The sequence below is a fragment of the Lissotriton vulgaris genome, chromosome 9, assembly GCF_964263255.1.
Source record: "Lissotriton vulgaris chromosome 9, aLisVul1.2, whole genome shotgun sequence".
Lineage (NCBI taxonomy): Eukaryota > Metazoa > Chordata > Amphibia > Caudata > Salamandridae > Lissotriton > Lissotriton vulgaris.
Window position 1 is genome coordinate 155,992,604 of NC_141697.1, and position 19,441 is coordinate 156,012,044.

General features: G+C 47.7%; 1 protein-coding gene across 1 annotated transcript in view; it reads right to left on the reverse strand.

Moving 5' to 3' along the window:
• The window catches only part of PRPF39 (pre-mRNA processing factor 39), a 508,214-nt gene that overhangs the window by 361,919 nt on the left and 126,854 nt on the right, over positions 1-19,441 (reverse strand). The window contains exon 3 of the mRNA XM_086937261.1: positions 13,982-14,358. Within this exon, the coding sequence (XP_086793387.1) occupies positions 13,982-14,326 (345 nt within the window). The 5' untranslated portion in view covers positions 14,327-14,358. The remainder of the gene's footprint in view (positions 1-13,981; positions 14,359-19,441) is intronic.

The following is a 19,441-nucleotide window of genomic DNA, read 5'->3' on the forward strand; positions in this document are numbered from 1 at the left end:
TCGGCCGAGCTTGACTGCGGTTTAAGGACCTCAGTGAGGAGGTTAGTCCTCACGGCCGCGACGGGGAGTTCAAGGCCCAGGGCCTTGGCTACCCTCATCCACGCTATAAGCAGCCCCCAAAGCCAGTGTTGGGCGAAGTGTCCAGCCCACTGGCCTCCCCAAGCTCTCCTGTCCAGTCCACAGAAGACTGACACTCCCATGTCAGAGGGTCCTCAGACCCCTCCCAATCCTCGTCATCACCCAAAGCATGGTACTCAGGCTCAAAAGATGGGGCCGGGTCATTGAAATAAAAAATCTCCAAGCGGCTTCGAGAGCGGCGCCAAGCGGCGCAGCTCCGGCGCCTGACCCGAATAGAGGACAGGACCAGGGATGACGTTGTCCAGGGACAGCACCGGGGGCGACACCCGAGGGGCCGGCGTCGGCGAGGTGGTGAGGTCGACTGGCGACTACCAGGATCCGGAACCTGACCCAGTGGGGCCCTGCGGCGTCGGGACCGAAGTCGCCGACGGCGCCGAGGCCGAAGCCCTCGACGGCGCCGAAGCACCCGGCCCGCGTGGGGACCCAGTCGGAACCGCTTGGCCCGAAGGCGCCGCGGAACCAGACGGAGGAGCGAGCGACCTCATGGCCATGAGAAAGTCAGCAATCTCCCCCGGCGTCGCGTCCTGCCCAGGGACCGGCGGGTGTGGGGCAGGCCGCAACACCTGCGGCTCCAGCGGAGCCACGTGGGCGGTGTCGCCCGAACCCCTGCCGCGTCGCGCGAGTGTCGGGGGGGGGAGTCAGAAGAGCAATGGTGTCTCTTCGACTTCTTGTGCCTCTTACCTAAGGACTTCGAGCCCGAAGACCGATGACGACTCACGAACTGTGGGGGCTCCGGCCCCGCGACCGGTCCCTCGACCGGCGAGGGGCAGACTGCCGAAGCTCGAGCCGCTTACGGGACCGCTCCAGTCTAGCCTTAGTCGTCAGGGCCCGGCAGTCGGAGCAGGCCTTGTCGTCGTGGTCCAGGCCCAAACAGTGCAGGCACCGGCGATGGGGGTCGGTAATCGACATCAGTCGGTTGCAGTCGGCGCAGGGCTTGAACCCGGGCATCCCTACCGGCACCCTCGGAGTCAATAGACTTCGAAAAAGGATCTCAAAAGGTTAGTCAAAAAGTGACTTGGGTACAACTTTTTCCAGATCTGCGCTAGCTGGTGCGGAAAAAAGAAGAACTGACGCCAGCACGCAGAGGCGGCGTCTAAGTACTACGACAACGTCATCACGGCTCCCACGACGCCGACGACGGACGCGGAGCCGCAGACGACGCCTACCGAGGCGCAAGGGTACTGCTACGCAAAAATTTCCGGATCCAGTCTGACGCCTGGGGATATTCTAAGGTAAGGAATCTATCACTAACGTGTCTCTTTCAGATTGGTTTAATCAGGGGTTTTAGGATAGGGGGGCCCTTACCCTGGATGATTTTGTGTTTGATGCACAGGGTTTTAAAGTGGACTCTCTCCTGAATAGGGAGCCAGTGGAGGGATCTTAGAGCGGGCTTAGCTGAACACCGATTTTTAGTACCTGTGAGAAGTCTAGCAGCCGAGTTCTGGACTACCTGGAGTTTAGAGAAGACTGTTTTGGGGGCGCCCAGATAAAGGGCGTTGCTATGGTCCAGTCTGGAGAGGATAAGCCCCTGAATAAGGGGTTTTCTAGAGTGGGTGGGTAAAAGGGGGCATATTTTCTGTGTGGTTCGAAGCAGACCAAAGCAGACTCAAGCGGTTTTCCTTGCTTGGGTTTTAAAAAGTGAGGTCCTGGTCGAGCCAGATGCCCAGGCTTTTTATCTCTTTTTTTAGGGGTGGGTGCTGGTCCCATAATGGTCAGCCACATAGAATTAGGGGTGAACTTTGACTGGTTGCCCAGCACTAGGAGCTCAGTTTTTTTCACCGTTCATAAGTTTAAGGTGTGATCTGTTCATCCAGCTAGTAAATTCTTTAAGGCAGGAGCATAGGTCTTCTGAGGATTGATCCACCTGATTCAGTGATACGATTAGTTGAGTATCATCTGCGTGACTAGTTTAATTCCAAAAGGAGCTACTATTTCCTCCAGTGGGGACATATATACATTGAAAAGTGTAGGGCTCAGGGACAAGCCCTGGGGAACACCACAGTGGAGTGGAATAGAACGTGATCGAGTATTACCCTCGAAGACCTGGAAGGTTCTGTTTTCCAGGAAATATTTCAGCCAGGACAAGGCTGTGCCAGTAACTCCTACTCTGTTAAGCCAGTGTACCAGGGTACAGTGGTTCACCGTGTCGAAGGCTGCACTTAGGACCTAAGGAATACACTTTCTTTTCCAATGTCCACCAAATATACTCAAGACTTGATTACTTCTTTCTTAGTCAAGGTTTGCTGGGGTCCCTTCAGGAAGCGAAAATTCAGCTAATCTCTACTTTGGATCACAGTCTGGTTACGATACGTCTTACATGGATGGGGAGTACCCCAAGGCACCAAGATGGTACTCCCCGGTCTCCTTAATGAGAGATAAAGTCCTGAGGGATGAACTCAGTGGGGCCCTTAAAGAGTTTTTTCACTTAAACCAGCCCCAAGACACTTCACCCCTGAATAATTGGGATGCCTTTAAAGCGGTTATTAGGGGAAAACGTACAGAACTCTATTCCGCTCTAAATAGACAAAGAGGCAAAGAAAGGGAAGAGCTAGAAAAATCCCTGGGGGACATTGAAAAAGAACACAAACAGAACCCCTCACGCAAAGTCCTAGGCCAGATGAGAGCAATCGAGGGTTAACTCACAGCGATATAAACGAACAGAGCAGAATATACCCTTCTGCGATTGAGCCACATCTCTTATGCATAGGCTAACAAGATGGGCTCGCATCTAGCTAGACAGATTCAGTAAAGAGGGGGAAATCATTTATTGGACCCATTTTAGACACATCAGGACGTGCCTCACATGATGATACCGAGAAGGTAAATGCTTTTGGGGTTTTCTACCCGGGTCTATATTCCAGAGAATACTTACAGTCTGTGGTGCAACACCAATAATTAATCTTTAGAACTCCCTCAGGCCTCGCCAGACTTGAATAAAAGGTTGAACGCTCCCATTTCGGTGGATGAAGTGGGAAGGCTATAACTGTTCTCACACCTAATAAGTCACCGGGCCCAAATAACTTGACAGCCCATTTCTAGAAGAGTGTATGTAAAGAGGGGGTTTGCTACAGAATATAGTAACACTCCACTCTAAAACAGCAGACATGTCCACTAAACCTAAAGAAGCCTGTAAGTTAGCCCATCCACCAGTCCATGAAGAACTAAAGGTGTGGTTCTAGGCACCGAGTGCGGTCAGTGGCCTCCGCTGCTTGTTAGTCTTCATTGCTGCACTGTCATTGGCATGGTGGTCTGACCCCATGTCAAATAGCAAGGAAGACCCCCTGACCCGGTTCGTCATGGTGGGGTTACTCAAGTTGTGGGCAACCTCTTTGGGTGAGCTGGGGGTTGCCCTGGCTAAGACAGAGTTATCAGGAGGTGGACACCTTTAACCCCAAAGAAAATACGCTGAGTGAGGAAACTAAAGAAGCAGACAAAGCGCATTTTAAATTGACTCCGAATACTGATAAGGTAGTTCAGTTTCCCAAAGGAAATGACCTGAACAGGAAGATGCAAGGCAGAGTAGGCCCTGCAACAATACAGCCTGTTTCCTTACTCTTCATAACCTGACAGAGTAGGAAGGCTATCCCAGGTGGTGGCCGAGCCTCCTAGACTGTTGGCTGGGGGAAGTGGGAGGGGGTGGTGTAGACAACTTGGTGCACATAATTCCTGCTAACTAGGTCCCCAGTGCCAGGGTTCTTTCCCCAAAACAAAATAACTGGTCACCTGATCCCCCAAGTGACAAGGCCTTTAGCACCTCTAAGTTCCTAGTAAGTGGTACCTCTAGTACCAAGGGTATAGGTACTAAAGAGGGTCCCTAATAGCTGCAGCACATCTTGTGCCACTGTAAGGGACCCATGCAAAAACCACAGTTGATGAACCGAATGCAGAACAATGTCATACATTCACCCCATTACAGGGATCTGGGCCTAAATCCATCGGTTTTTTTGCACTCCACACCACCCCAGTTAAGACATGGCCATATGCAAATCAGCCTTGACCCTGTGCCTCATGGGAACAGTCCAGCCCTTACTGCCAAGCCATGTCTTTCCTGGACCGGAATCAAGAATTCTAGGACCGGTTTCGGGCTATCAGCCGTCTTCAGCCAGGATAGCTTGACTCCAGTGGTGTGGAGAGCATGGGACTCACGTCTGAGCATACCCATTCTACTCGGGGTGACAAATGCAAAAACCACAGTTGATGGACAGAATGCAGAACAAGGTCATACATTCAACCCCAGTACAGAGATCTGGGCCTAAATCCACCGTTTTTTTTGCACTCCACACCACACCCTTTTGTACCGCTTTGTTCCCCATAAGTTGGCAGGGTATGCTCAGACGTGAGTCCTTTGCTCACTTTGCCACTGGATTCAAGCAAGCCGGGCTGAAGACGGCTGAAATGCCAGAAACCGGTCATCGGAAGCTTGTTTCCGGTCCAAGGAAGGCATGGGTTGGCAGTTCGGGCTGGACTGTTCCCATGAGGCACAGGGTCAGACTGATTTGCATATGGCCATGTCTGAACTGGGGTGGCAGAGTGGGCTAAAGAACGGTGATGGATTAAACCCAGATCTGTTGACTAGGTGTGAGTGTTTGATTGGTTCAGATGCTCCGTCCATCACCACCCCCTTTAGTACCGCACTGTAAGGGACCCAGCACCAAACTCATACAGACGGCCGCTGCATGCAGCGTGACAAGGTACTCCAAAAAGTGAGAACAAGACATGGCACACACTTGGTGTGCCATGTACCCCAACACTGTATGTACAATTTGAAAGTCACGCCTACAGCAGGCCTTACAGCCCTAAAGCAGGGTTATTGTATGTGAGGACATATCCGAATAAGCAGATATACCGCTGTGCTAGCCAGTTCAATTACTGACTGCACAAGTTAACAGGGAAGCTATCTTAAAGTACGTACAGGGCATTGGTCAAAACGAGTTTCGAACCTACATAATGGTTTCACTGAAAACGATGGTGTTTGGGATCAAACACCTCGTATTAATAATCCCACATCGATTCCAGTGATGAATGTATTAAAACACACATCCAGAGGGAATGTTAGAGGTACACCCTGGCCCCTACTAGCTTTCCAGCAGGCTGGCGTACTGGTCCAGTCTGCCACCACAGAGGAGTTTCACCTCCCTAGGAGATGAGAGCAGCACTCTGAGATCAGGAACCATGCCTGCTCTGGAGAGAGGTGTTATCACCTTCTCCAGGAAAGCTTGTAATTCAATATATTGAGGCAGGAGGCTTCAAAGGCCTCTGCCACTTATGATAGGAGATCGAAGGCTTCTCCAGACAGAGGAGATGCCATCCCCTTCCCTGGGCCCATCTGGCAGCAGGACAGGCGGGAAAATAAGATATGCAGGAGGTGTGTTGCACTGCCAGACTGCATACACCTCTAGGATGAACAGCCTGAAGTAAACACAAATTTAGAAATGCCACCATCTTGTGTGTGCTGGAATTAGGAATTCTGGGACAGGCTGATACCCACTCCCCAGAGAAAGTGGTCATCGAGCAGGTGTAGTGACCCCAGGGATAAGTGGACTAAACAACATGAAAAGGGTGTCCCCAATGTATATAAGAGAAGGACAAAAGTTCCAAAATGTAGAAAATTACACCCACAGAACTGCTCACTTGGGGTTTATTATTTATTTTATTTTATTTTTTATTATATTATTCTCTTAAGTGAGAAAAATATAGAGTAGATCACTTACATAAATCCATTTACATAAGACATCACAGTGAACTAGTCTCATTTAAATACTTCATAGTATTTCATTAAACATAAGAGGAGACAAAAGCAACCCATATTTAACAGTATTCAAAAATTTATAGATAAAAGTTCACACGAATAAGGTTCGGCAGCCAGAAAATAATCACATTAAAAAACGGACACAAAGTCCGGAGTTACATTCAAAGAGATAAGACAATACAAACAATCAATAAAACAATAAACCACTATAACAAACACAGAAAAAAGCACAGACGCGCGTTTCAGAAAATACCACAAACAATTTTATAAAAATTCCTACATCAGGGCGCACATATTATGTTTCATAAACAGTAGGTGACCCAGGATTCAGGTCATCATAATGTTGAAATATGAGGCAATGTGAACATCAGGGTTGATGGAGTACATTTCCAAAGTCTGGAGTCGAAAGTGGTGAGATTCCTTAAATCAATAGACATCTCAACAGAAGATATCCTTTGTGTGGCACTGTCCTATATAAGCCCGACACTGGAGAGGGGGACCAGACGGTCTATTTCCTATATAGAACCAAGGTGCATAACTGACTTGGCGCTATCCTAGATAGCCTGACTCCTGCACCCGATCCTCTACGAACAATCCACTTGTCCTGCTGCTGTGCAGACTCCAAAAAAACTGCCAGGGCTTGGCCAACTGCCAAAGAAAGTCCCTTGGAGTAGAGGTGCTATTCGCCTACATCCAAAAGCACCAAAGCAAGACCCGGGTTATCATCCTGCCACCTACCAGAGCTAAAGACACAGCAGTCGCCCATGAAGAGGTAACCATGCTCCTACAGGTCAGATCCATCCGCGCTCCAAGGAGGGGGATGCCAGGACCAACAGGAGCTGCACAACACCAATACCTGGGGTACAGGACCCCTTGCAGCAGCTAAGGCTTGATGTGTCCAGACCAGACACCAATGCAGAGAAAAAACAACCTGCACGGTGAGGAACTTCAAGGACACCGAGACCCACAACATGGGTAGCCCAGCTGCCCTGTTTGCTTCTCTGCAGCAGAAGCAAAGGCAAAGAAGTGAGCCTGGGACTACCGCCACCCGATGCCTCAAAGTACCCCTGAAGACACGATCCACAGTCAAGTCCAAGGGAAGTGATCGTGTTAACAGGGTCCCCAGACTCACAAGAGCTAAGCTCAACCTGGGGTTTACCCAGGCTCAACTTCCGGTCACTGCCTTCAGCCTCTTTCTGCAGGTCCCATCCAACAGTGAGTGACTTCAGCACAGAACCTGATTCTAAAAGAAACCACTGCACTCAAGCCCTGCAGCACGAGGCAAAGTGAACCAACAGTGTGTCCCTGCGTCCGAGGACCTCCAGGGATGAGCTACCCTGTGTGTTACACCCAGATAGGTTCCCAGCAGGGCTTGACTGGCCACAGCGGCCACCAGGCTTATTCTTGGTGGGCCGGAAGGGTGGGAGCCGGTTTTTGATCATGGGGGCCGTTTTGTTACTGGGTGCCGGTTTTGCAGCAGTGCTGAAATATCACCTCCTGTAACAAAAGCAGTAACTTGAGACAAGCACCCTGCTGGGGCCGCCGCTTCACAATAGCATGCCTCCCCAGGGCCGGTCGAGCAAATTTGCCAAGGTTAGTTTCCCCCAGTCAGAGCATGCAGCCTCTTTCTAACCAGATCGATCCCCATTGGCCCATCCCAATAAGATCTAACAGAACTCTGGACCAGAACACCCCAGTGCCTCTCGAGGTGATGTGGTGTCCTTGGACCCTGCCCCATACTCCCCTTAAGTCACAGAAGACAGTCCCGTAAGTGGCTGTTAAGTGCAAGAATGCAGTACGTTTTCCCGCATAGAATAACATTACCGTATTCAGAAATTGCGCGGCCAACGTTTGAAACTGTAAAAATTCATAGCTCGAAAAGTACTTACTAGATTCCAATGATCTTGGTATCTAAATTCATATAAAAGTACCTGTTCTTTTTAGAAATTGTTGTCACATTACTTTATCAACCGTGTCTCCACTTACTGCCTTTGTGTGTGCAATAAATGCTTAGCACCACCCTCCAATATGCCTAACTGCTTACCCAAACTACCATTAAAGAGAGCAAATGGGGGTCAATTGTAGTGCACAGTGTACCTGCCAACCATATCCCTGCGCAGTGCTTCTTCCCTAAATTTATTCCCCGATTGGCAGCTTCAAACCCCTGTAAATCCCTATTAAATTGTACCCTTGGAACCGAGGGCATGGGAACTGAAGAGGGGCCCTAGGGACCCCTCATCAAGGCCATGCCATTACCCCTGTGGCTAGCATGCACTGGTGCAGTGAAAAACGGCAAAGTAGACATGGCACACTGCCTCCGTGCCATGCCAACCAGAACTGCCAAAGTATAGATAAGTCACCCCTCTAGCAGGCTACCTAATAGCCCTAAGGCAGGTTGCACTATATCACAGGTGTGAATATTTAAGTCTGTTTTTAGATATTGTACATGCTAGGGCAGTCATTGAGAGTTCATGGGCTGGAAACTCAACAACTCAAGTTTCTCAGCACCATGATGGATTCTCGGAACCCAGGAGTACTTGGTACCAAACTACTCCCCGTAATAAATCCACACTAATGCCAGTGTTGGTTTTACTAAACTATGTACTCAGAGGGCGCCTCAGAGGTGCCCACTGAAAACGTACCAACCCAGGTGTGGTCACTCACTGGCTTTAGGCAGCCTGCCACCAGACATGTTTCTAATCATCTGGGTTGACAGTCTCTGCTCTGAGTGGAGGGGGTCATACATTTTTCAGTGCTTGCCATATTGAAGATGGTGGAACTTATCTAAACAGGGCTAGGGCTATGGCCCCTCTCCCACAGGAGGGTGGTATAATAGTGTAGTCACCCCAGGTAAGGAGCCCATTGGTCTGCTGCTACTCAGTAAAGCCCCTAAATCTAGTATTTCTGTGGCTCCCCCAGACCCTGAAACTAGTGCCTGTCGACTTAAGAAGAGAGAGGACGAAGAAGACTAAATGCAGAGAATACTAAAGCCACCCACTGACTTGACCACAGCCCTACTGGCCTGTCCGCAGCTTCATAAGACCCTGCAAAGAAAATAACTTGAGTCATGCAGCTGGCAACCTCCAAAACACCGGGGAGAACTGCCTGCCTAAAAAATAAATATAAAAAAAAACAGAACCCCAGAGGACAGTGCACCTGTCCTCAAGAAACACAGACAAAGGATTCTGGTGCCCTAAGGAACCACGATCCCTAACCCCTGTACAGATGCCTCCGGCCAGAGTCCAGGTGGTCCACTGGTCCAGTAAAGGTTCCCCAGAGATCCTGAGTCCAAGTCCAGCGTTGGCTGACCCCTCCTGGACTCCATGAAGACACCTGCAATGTAAATCCGAAGGCTCCCCCTCCCCCCCCCCCACCCCCACCCAACTGTTACCGGCTTTTGTAAAAGAAACCCAATGTCAAAGGACAACTCTGCACCCAACGTCCCAGGGCCTTGGTGAGCTCAATTGACACTGTCCCGGCAACCCACAGCATCCCAACTTACCTCTGCAGCCGCTGGTTCCTCCATTCACTTGCATTGGGCGTCTGACACTATGTTTGCACCCTGCTCCCAGCCGCCCCTGTATCATCAGTGGTGTATGTTCAGTACGGCCATATGTCCCTTCCCTGTGCTTGCCTAAACCCCTGAAGCTCGAGCCCAGCAGACGCTTTACTTACCTGCATGCAGGGTGTCATCAAGCACCCCAGTCTCCATTAGTTAACACTGGCCCACTAGCTCCAGATTTGACATCTACATCTGGACGGCCCTGTGCCGCTAGTGGTGCAGTGTTTGTGCTTACCAGAATCTTGCCAGCTGCTGATCTCCAAACCCCGAAGACTGGAACTTTAAGTTGTGTACTTACCTGCCAAACCGCATTATTGTTTTCCTCCCATAGGTTAACATTGCAAGGACTGCAAATTTCACTAAGGGCCTCATATCGATGTTGAACGGAATTCCTTCCCCCCCCCACCGACACAGACTCGGTCCTGGGACTGACCAACACCCAGTCGGCGGTCCAGACCGGTCCATTACAATGCTACTGAACACTGTTCGGTTACATTGCGCTTTTCTCAATGGGAGCTCGTCTTATGCCCGTAAACCGGCCATAACATCAGCTTTCATTGAGAAAAGGGCAGTGCAGTGCATCCCTGCACCCTGTGGCAGCAATCTCAAGGTGCCTGCCACAGGGTGCAGGGATCAACATGGGGGCCACAATAGGTGCCCCATCTGCCTCCAACTGGAGGCTGTGCACCAAAGGGGGCCCTACGGGGGGCCCCCAAAGTTGAATTCCGACAGCCTTTGTGTCGGAAAGGCCGGCACGCAAAGGGTGTAGGAATCAGACATTGTAATCTCAATGGTGGAAATGCCCACCCTTGAGATTACTTGCCGGCTCCCGCAGGCCAAAGGGCTCTACGAGCCTGGAGGAAGCAAGCCAGAATAACCGGCCGGTTTACTTTACGACCGTCTCAATCATTATGAGGCAGTCGTCAAGTAAACCGACCAGCACATTACGATGCGGCCCTATGGTCGGAGCCTTTAGGGACCACATCGTAATCAGCCCCTAAGTGCTTTATTTAAAAGCATATTTCCTTCTATGAAAGTTTTGTGGACTTAGTAAATAAATATACTGTATTTTCCGGCGTATAAGACGACTTTTTAACCCCTTAAAATGTTCTGGAAAGTCGGGGATCGTCTTATACGCCGGGTGTGAAATTTGAGAGTATGTTTTCATGCGTTTTTACATAGCGCGGACTTCACCCGAAGGTGTCAGACCGCTTCTCAATAGGAAATGGTGCATTGCAGGAGGAAAAAGTGACATGTGTGCAAGTAGAGGTACGGTATAATACTGCAATAAATGGAGGGCACTCAAACACAAGAACTAACGTTACGTAGGCGATGGGGGCACTGTGGAAGTATCAAAAGCAAACCCACTGAAAGCGGATCTGAAAGAGGGAAATAAATTACAGTTACGGTACCGGTAATCTAACAATACTAATGTGGATAATGGCAATGTACAACACGGGGAAGTGGGGGGGGCACATCTGGTGAGGACATTCTATGATCCAATATGACAGCATTCACATTACATTTTGAATTGATTTTGGATGAAATGCCAAAGAAAGGATATCAAGTACCATAAACCAAATATCAGAAAGAATGCTTTGGGAGCAAATCTTATGCACAATTCTCCAAATGGCTATGCAGGACTGCGTTGGAAGTGGGGGTAGTCTTATACGGCGAGTACAGCACTAAACCTACATTTTATCAAGAAAAGTAGGGAGTCGTCTTATACGCCGGAAAATACGGTACTGAAGTACTATTTTTATAAATGGGCCTCGGATTTAATCATGGAGTGTCTCTCTCATTTAGTGCCACTGTATGTTCAACGAATACATTAATACACCCTCTGATAAGCCTATCTGCTAGCCAATACTACCATAAAATATAGCATTAGTTGTATATATTAAGCCACTGCACAACCTCCAGAGATCCACTGGACTCGATACAAAGAGCACCTCTTTTTGGTATACCATATGGTGTGCGGGCCTCTCACAGGTCCACTATATAAAGAGCCAGTTTATTATACCTTCCACTGCACTCCATTACACTCCACTTTACGCAACTCCATGCGACTCTCCTGGATTCCTTTAATTTTAAGCCATACCAGTGTACAACATAGCTAAAATATATTGGCAAAGCCAATAGTTTGCATAGATTGTTTGAAAAGTTGACTCCCAAGTTATCCACTGCAGAAGGGTAGGGACACTAAATTCTCAATGCTTTTCTCAAAGACTCAGTAATTGCATTATGATGTATCAAGCAAAAAAAACAATACAATATGCTTATAATGCAGCTCCTAGCCTTCATTTTAACATGAACAAATCCTTTAAAATACCCTGTTAATTTTTGAATGCCTACGTTCCCATGTTAAGGGTTGCAACACATTGATGATCCCAGTGATTGTCAAAGTGTGCCATCATTACTTTTGTGCTAACAGGTAATTTTGGTGTTGTTCCACATTTCTGTGTACATTTATTTATTTTTGGCACTTTACAGCAGTGGGGACTGGTGTGTTCAGAAGGATGGTGGTATATGCATACCGTGAAACTTTGATGCTCGGTTTACAATAAAAGTTTGAGTACTCAACATTTGCTCTTTTGCGTCTCCGACAAATTGACGAAAGTCAGTGTTTTCTGTCATCTTTGGTAAAGTTTCCTAAACATCCGTTCTCTTTGCTCTATGCCCTACAGGAACAGGTCCGATGACATTGCCGAAAAATATCTTTAGTAGGTTATTGAAACCACTTGTCAGAACCTCTGATGAGGCATGCAGAGGGTTCTGGTAGAGCTCTGGCTAGTAGCTTGATGTTGGTTCGGTTATGTTTCTGCTCAATTACTTTTTTTTTAAGAACGTTTTTATTAAGCTTCTGCATGAGTACAATACACATTACAAGTACAGTATTATGTAATGATTCAGATAATCAATGTCCCATTAGGCATATGCATCACATATAGTAGCGGAAACATCTGTGGAGGATAACATAACCAACACAAATGATATAGTGAACAGCTTGAACAAGCAGGGCACTAACACTTCCCGAGTCAAGATCTGCATTTCCTATGCGAAGGGATGCATGTATGGCACATGACGGACTCCCAGCTCATTAGTTCTGTTACAACCGACAGCACACACAAGCACAGCATTCCAGCACCGCCTCAGTCACACACGGAAGGGGGAATGGGCCAAGGGGCGGGGGAAGCACTCGGGCATGGCGTCAGGAGCAAAGAATGAGGGCAGGTGGACAGAGTCCTGACTCACTGCCTTACCCCCTCTCACCTGTCCCCTTAAAGTGGACCTGGAACTCACACATAACAGCATCCCAATCTTGCGCGTTAGAAACTCTTCATAGGCCCCTCACTGCACAGCGCTGTGGACTCGGCTCTACTCCAGTTCAACATTACCACATACCAGGAGGACATGCTCGGAAGGCAGGCACTCTTCCAGTTCATGGTAATTGCATGTTTAGTTATATTTAGCGCTAAGTCTATGAAACGGATTGTTCAGCATCTCCGTAGCCTACGTTGATAAATCCCAATTAATCCAGAGTCCATGGTGCTGAGGTCCACTCTACCCAAAACCTCTGCCAAGGCATCTTTGGACCCCAAACCTCCCCCCCCCCCCGGTTCCCCTGACCCACCTCACCAGTCCACCCCCTCCCCCGAGCCTCTGGACAGTTCCAGAACATATGTGCCATATCTGAATTTCTGGAACAACATCTAGTGTACACAGACTCGCTTCCATACATTCAGTGCAGTCGCTCTGGGGTATGATAGGCCAATGTTCCAGCTCAATTACTTTATTAACTCATGAACAGAAGGTTTTGTCTTTATGGGGGACATGTACTGAAATGTGCATTAAAACTACTTGTATGAAATCCCACTGAGACGAAGTTAGATGTTATTATTTAAAAAAAACAGTATTTTAAGCATTTGATTACTCAGATGTAGGTCCCGAATTCAGTCCCATGTTGGTGTTAACTAGGAAGACTATCAGTTGATGTCAAGCCAACTTATCAGTTTACCCAGGACTATCCTAAAGCATGGCCAGTGCAGCATACAGTCCCAATTTTCCTTCGTAAAGCTGCGTAAACATGACTTTTCCAACACAATTTAGGAGTGTGGACACACAAAAGTCAAACTTACCTTGCACTACAATATTTTTTTTTTTTTTTTTTTTTTTTAAAGAGGTGATGTGCATGCACTTGATAAAAAAACATTTTAACTGAGACTTTTGGAAAATTGTTAAACAGTGTCCCATAAAAGGTAGGTCTCGTGTGAGTGATCTGTAAATTGGCAGTTTTGCATGTGTGAGCTTCAAATAACTTGCAGGGGAAAAGATCACAAGTGTTGCCGGTTCCTATGTTATTATATGTCTACAAAACCTCAAGGACCTTTAACACTAACTGGCAAGGTTCACTTTACATGCTAACTAAATGAGACATTTCCGAAAATGTATGCGAAACAATCTGACTACAAGCATCCAAGAGCACAAGATAAAAGGTATAAAATGCAATTCAATTTATTTTGGTTACTAACCTCCTGCTCCACATATTGTAGCAAGTACGTCCATCCTGTAAAGTCTTGACTGTTGTCCTCCACAACCTTCCAATATGTGCCAAATTCGGTGGGAAAAGGAATAAGTTCTTCAGGAGGAGGTTGGGGAGGTGTAGGAATTTCACATGCACTTTCGTCTCCAGGCTCTTCTCCGGCCTCTTCCCCCAGATCGTCTTTATTGATCTCCGAGTTCTCAGGAGATTGTTCCATTTCTATGACTTCCATAATCTCTGAAGTGAAATCTGCATATTGTCTATCTATATCGGTCATCTCTGTGCTTGGTTTGCCACTGATTGCATTGTCTTGGGGAGCACTGGGATTCAACATGTCTGAGCCCTGATCAGTCTGACTTACTCTGCCTGTAAGCAATAAATAAGAAACATCATTATAATCTGCACATTTATTTTTACTTTCACTTTTATGCGACTAACTTGGAAATTCATTCAAAAGGTTTGACAGCTGTAGAGTTAAAACAGTCGCCATTCCTAGACATACACTGGAAGTAGGAAGGTCTTGAATACCCCAGTCTCTCTAAAACTAGATGTTTTCCATTATAAACTGAATCACCCAGCAATATTTAAAGAGGAGACAAATGAAATTAAGCTGAAAAAATGTAGGGTCACATTAAGCAAATGCGTCAATTAAATAGGAAGGAACACACATAATAAAGAAGAACAGCATTGTGTGAATAGATGAGGTCTCTGGGTGGAGACATGGTATTGTAAAGGGCAGAAAAGGCACTGTAACAACAGGGGCAGTAAAGACTGGTTAAGGCTATAATGAGAGCGGTAACAAGTGCATTAGTGACATGACTTGGTAACCTAGACTTGTAAAAAACACTACAATAATGTGAGCTTACAAAAGAGACAAGTCATAAGTTTGAAGTTGTCCTCGTGAATGTTAATCAGCTCATCAGTAATTGTTACACAGCATTCCCTTTCCTCAAGTAATTTTCCCAATAATTCACACTACGAATTTTAAGGTTTCCTAGCACAATACATCGAATTTGACTGGGTACAAAACTTGCAGGAAGTACAGAAGAAACTAGCATTGGCATAGCAAATAGGTCTCGCCTTTGGGACCTGCAGATGTACATACAAGCAGCAACAAAAGGGAATTATCTGAACAAGCGCCAAAAAGGAGTCGCTTGCTCACCTGGGGATGAATACCAGCGGGCAAGGCAGAGTGAAACGGGAACGTAGTGGTGGAAGGGACAACCCTTCCCCTGAAATAAAGGAGCTACATAAACACTACCCATACAACGCCATACTATGCAAGCTTTTGCAATAGGACATCAGTGACCGTCATGTCTGAAAGTGAAACTAATGATGCGGTTGCACGGCATTCCCTGACTAAGGCGCTTCTATGATATGTTTCTATCTGGGTTGAAGGTGGAGCACTGGATTTTGGGCAGGCGGGCGAATTTGGTGACAGTCGGCGGGCTGTGGGTCAGGCGGTGCACGCAGCTGGTTGTACTGAGAAGTGCTGCTCTTTGTAGTTTTCAGTTAATGGGGTCTCCTTAAATTGTTTCTGCCTCCCCATTGTTATGTTATTATGCCTTAAAATGTAAAAAAAATAACAGCCCCACGTAAAAACAAATGTATATTCTTGAGGGGGAAAAACGACAGAAAAATGAATATAAATCAAAAGCCCATATCACACACAGGAAGAACATACTTGCTAAACAAAAAAATACTCATGCAAAACAGGCAAGCAGCAAGATTTAAAGGCCTAATAATTCGCTCAATTTTGAAACCGCTCGTGAAAGCCGCAGTAAATGCTGGACATCTGCACGCCTTTTATCTCAAGCCTATCTGAAACTGATGCACAGGTCAGCACACAGTGCACTGTACATACTCCTTTCTTTTGGTTCCTGTTGGGAGGCGAGCCTTTCTTGGAGTGGGGGGGGGGAAGAGAGGGAGATTAAGGGGTGGGTGCAGGAAGGTAAAGAAGAAAAGCAGCTAACAACTAACTTTTGTTTTTCAGGAGAATTTCAAGGGGGCCCCTGCCTCCTGCTGCCTTTACAATCTCATCTGGGACTATTGGCCGATTCAAATGTAAATGCCTGGGGCTAGGGGGAGGGAGTCCGGCGATAGTGTAGGTTAGATAGTGTAGGTCAGCTGAAATGTCAAACGCTCACTTAGCTTTCGGAGCATCACTGCAGGGAATATCAAGGCCTCAGCCAAGCAAGTAATACACTGCAGATTGCTTTTCTACAACAAAGGGAAATTAGGCGGCACAGTGAAACAAACCTGAACAAAAAACACACAGTAATAGACCTTATTAAGCCATCATCAGCAGGGAAGTATTGGCAAACAGATCCCGGACTCTAGCAGCCTCAGGAAAAGCGGCTTTGGAAAACAAAATAGAACAAGATATTACAAACAAAACAAGCGCGGACGCTAAAGTGAAAGTGACCGCGCTGGGTTAATTAGTAACATGACCCAGGAATGCAGCTGGCACACTGCAGGCCGCTGCTCGCTCTGCTCGCTCCTGTGACCCAAAGACCATTGGAGTGAACGTTTACAGAAAAAGCGAGACATACAGCCGCCGTTGGCCATTTGCGTGCTCTTATTGAAAGCCACATGCAATGGCCAATAAAATGTGTGGGTGCTAACCAAATCACACGAAGAAGTCTCTAGGGAGTTAGGAGTGCTTATAAGAAGCCTCTCCATAGAGCAGCACATGCATGCTGCACTAGGCTCGACCTAAAAAACTGTCTCAATAAAAACCGGTGTATAAAATGTAAGGCTAAACACCTGCGGATTGAGACGAGAAATACAATTAAAGTTTAAATGGACACATTTTAATTTTATTTCAAAACAGCTGTGTTGGAAAGTGCCCCTTTTTGATAAGGTCATACCCATTTTTTGCCTGGTATTCAATACTATTTTTTAAGAAAGTGCACTGGGTTCATGCTATCCAGGTCCCCGGTAACAGATCTCTTTCCCTAAACTGTACAATTGTTTCCCCAACTGGCAATACCTGTAACACCCCCCTCTGTAAGTGCCTAGTAAGTCGTAGCCCTGGCACCTAGGGCAAGAAGCTAAAAAGGGTCCCTAAGGGCTGCAGCATGTATTGTGCCACCCTAAGTGACTCCTCACCCAAGGCATGCAGACTGCCAGTGCAGGCTGCATATCTTGGTGCAGATAAATTTGAAAACAAAATGTGGCTCACATCCCTAGGTGCCATGCCTACAGAAAATGCATACAGTATAGGTATGCCACCCCTGCTGCAGGTCTTACAGCCCTTGGGTAGGGTGCACTATACTATGTGTGGACATAGATGCATGAGTAGATATGCCCTAGTACTGGACAGTTCAATTACTACCAGTACAAGTGCCCAGGGTAGCAATTTGAAGTTCATGTGCTGGACACTGTTAAAAACGAGATTGGTGATGCAGGTACACTGAGGGTGCCGAGCGTCGAGGGCGGTCTGCCAATTACGTTCCCACCCCCCTCCTGTGACCCATGGTGTTCTTCCTTAACACCAACAAAGTGCAGAAACCGTAAAGTTGAAGCCTCCTAAACCAGGAGTGATTAGGGAGACTGTTCCTTCTTCCGAATATTTTTTGCACTTTTTTCACTGTCTTCTTTTTTACTCTCACGTCCCTAGGTAAGGGTGGGCCTTAGAGTGTCCATACCGCCAGGGTTTATTACACACTTTTAGTCCTGATGAATTGCCTGGTAAAATCACACCGTTTCATGGCAAGAAACAGGTCGACTGATATCTAGGAATCTACCACTCAACTAATTGTGGACTGCTTCCATACACATAAATTTTAAGTAATGTCTTTAGCGATCATAGAATAAAGTTTTTTGATACACTACTGATATTTTTATTACCTTCACCACTCATTAATTTAGTTTGCACAAACACGTCCCAAATCTCACTAACCTGCTCCGCAGTAGATCTGGCGTTGTAGCACACCAAAGAGACACTCGGTCTCTTTGGTGGAGCCCGATGATGAAGCATGTCATCACCAGGTGGTGAGCGAGGGCTTTCTTTAACGTCCTAAGTCAGGCCGTTCCCTTCTTTTGCTCCCTATATGTGGTTTAGTGTAACCATTAGACACTCTTTACTTGTTTATTGATTATAACCGGGGATTAAGAGTGTCAGTTTACTTTCCCTACCTCTCTTTTTGTTTAAAGAGAACCTCCTGATGGTGCCAGTGTGGATCTGGGTGCCGTGGAAGCCAGGGGAGGTGACGCCTGTGACATACACCTCGCCCGGAGCTGAGGAAGGTCCGGTGAAGTATCAGCAGAAAGGCAGGCTCAGGTGGCAGAGTAATGAGGGCAGCTGGTATGGAGGGGCAGCACAGGGCCCTCTGTAGACCACTAGCCTTGTAAGGTGTTTTGTGCTGTTGGGGCAGGTGGGGCCTGTGTGATGAACTAATGGGCGAAGCCCAGATCAAGAAGTGACCCAGCGGCTGCCCTAGTGCAGGACAGTAACTTGAGGGAAACCTTTAAGGCCCCGGAGGATCCCAACACTGTTGACAGTAAGAGCCAGCAGAAGAGGTAAGAGCAGATTTCTACATCAGGCTTAGTAGTGTGTGATGAGCCTATGGTGACTGACTGTGGTCTGCACCCCTGTATGCATCCCCCGCGGGGGACAGTCTGTTAAGGCATGAAGGTACTGAACACTGTGCAGTTCCTTGCGGTAGGCCCTACCTTGGTGTGGTGGGACTGCGGATTGTTTACTTCCAGCCAACCCTCCTCCCCCCCCCCCGGTTGAACCACCCTACTGTGGCTGCTCATGCCACCCTGGGTCTCCACAGGAGCTAGCGTGTCACAACAGATGGGTGAGAAACCGGCCACATAACCCAGCCTTAATCATGGGCAAAGAAAAGGTATCACTACAGAGCAAACAAATGCTGGACAGTTCTACAAACCTGACGGCGGTGCCATGGGGCTGCAGAGGTTGATGGAGGAGGACTGGCTACTGGATCAGACACCAATAAGTACACACTCTATTATGCCATCCTTCAGTGGGAGGTGGGGATATGCCTCTCTGGTGGCCCCCACCTGCAAGATGGGGAGGACAGAGTTGTGCTTCCTCTCGCCTCCCCCCACCTGAGTGGAGTTGGCAAAGGTGAGCACACCTCCCTTCCTCACTTAGTTTTCCCACGGATTCTCCCACACAAAGTGTGGGTCAGAACAGGTGGAAGCCAGTTGTTGGGAGCAGCAAAGGGCTGGGGTAGCTCACAAAGGCAGCCAGCCTCTGAAGCTTCCCCTTCATGGACCCTGAAGCCTGGGGGAGGAGGCTTGGCACCTGGTACCAGGATGTGCATTGTTTCAGACCTTCAAGAGCAGGCAGCTCTTGACCCAAAGGTCCTGAAACATGCCTGGTGGTGGCAAATGGCGAGCAACCACTCAGCCATGAGACTAGAGTTGGATAGTTTTTCAGGGGGCATCTCTAAGATGCCCTCTGAGTGAATTTTTC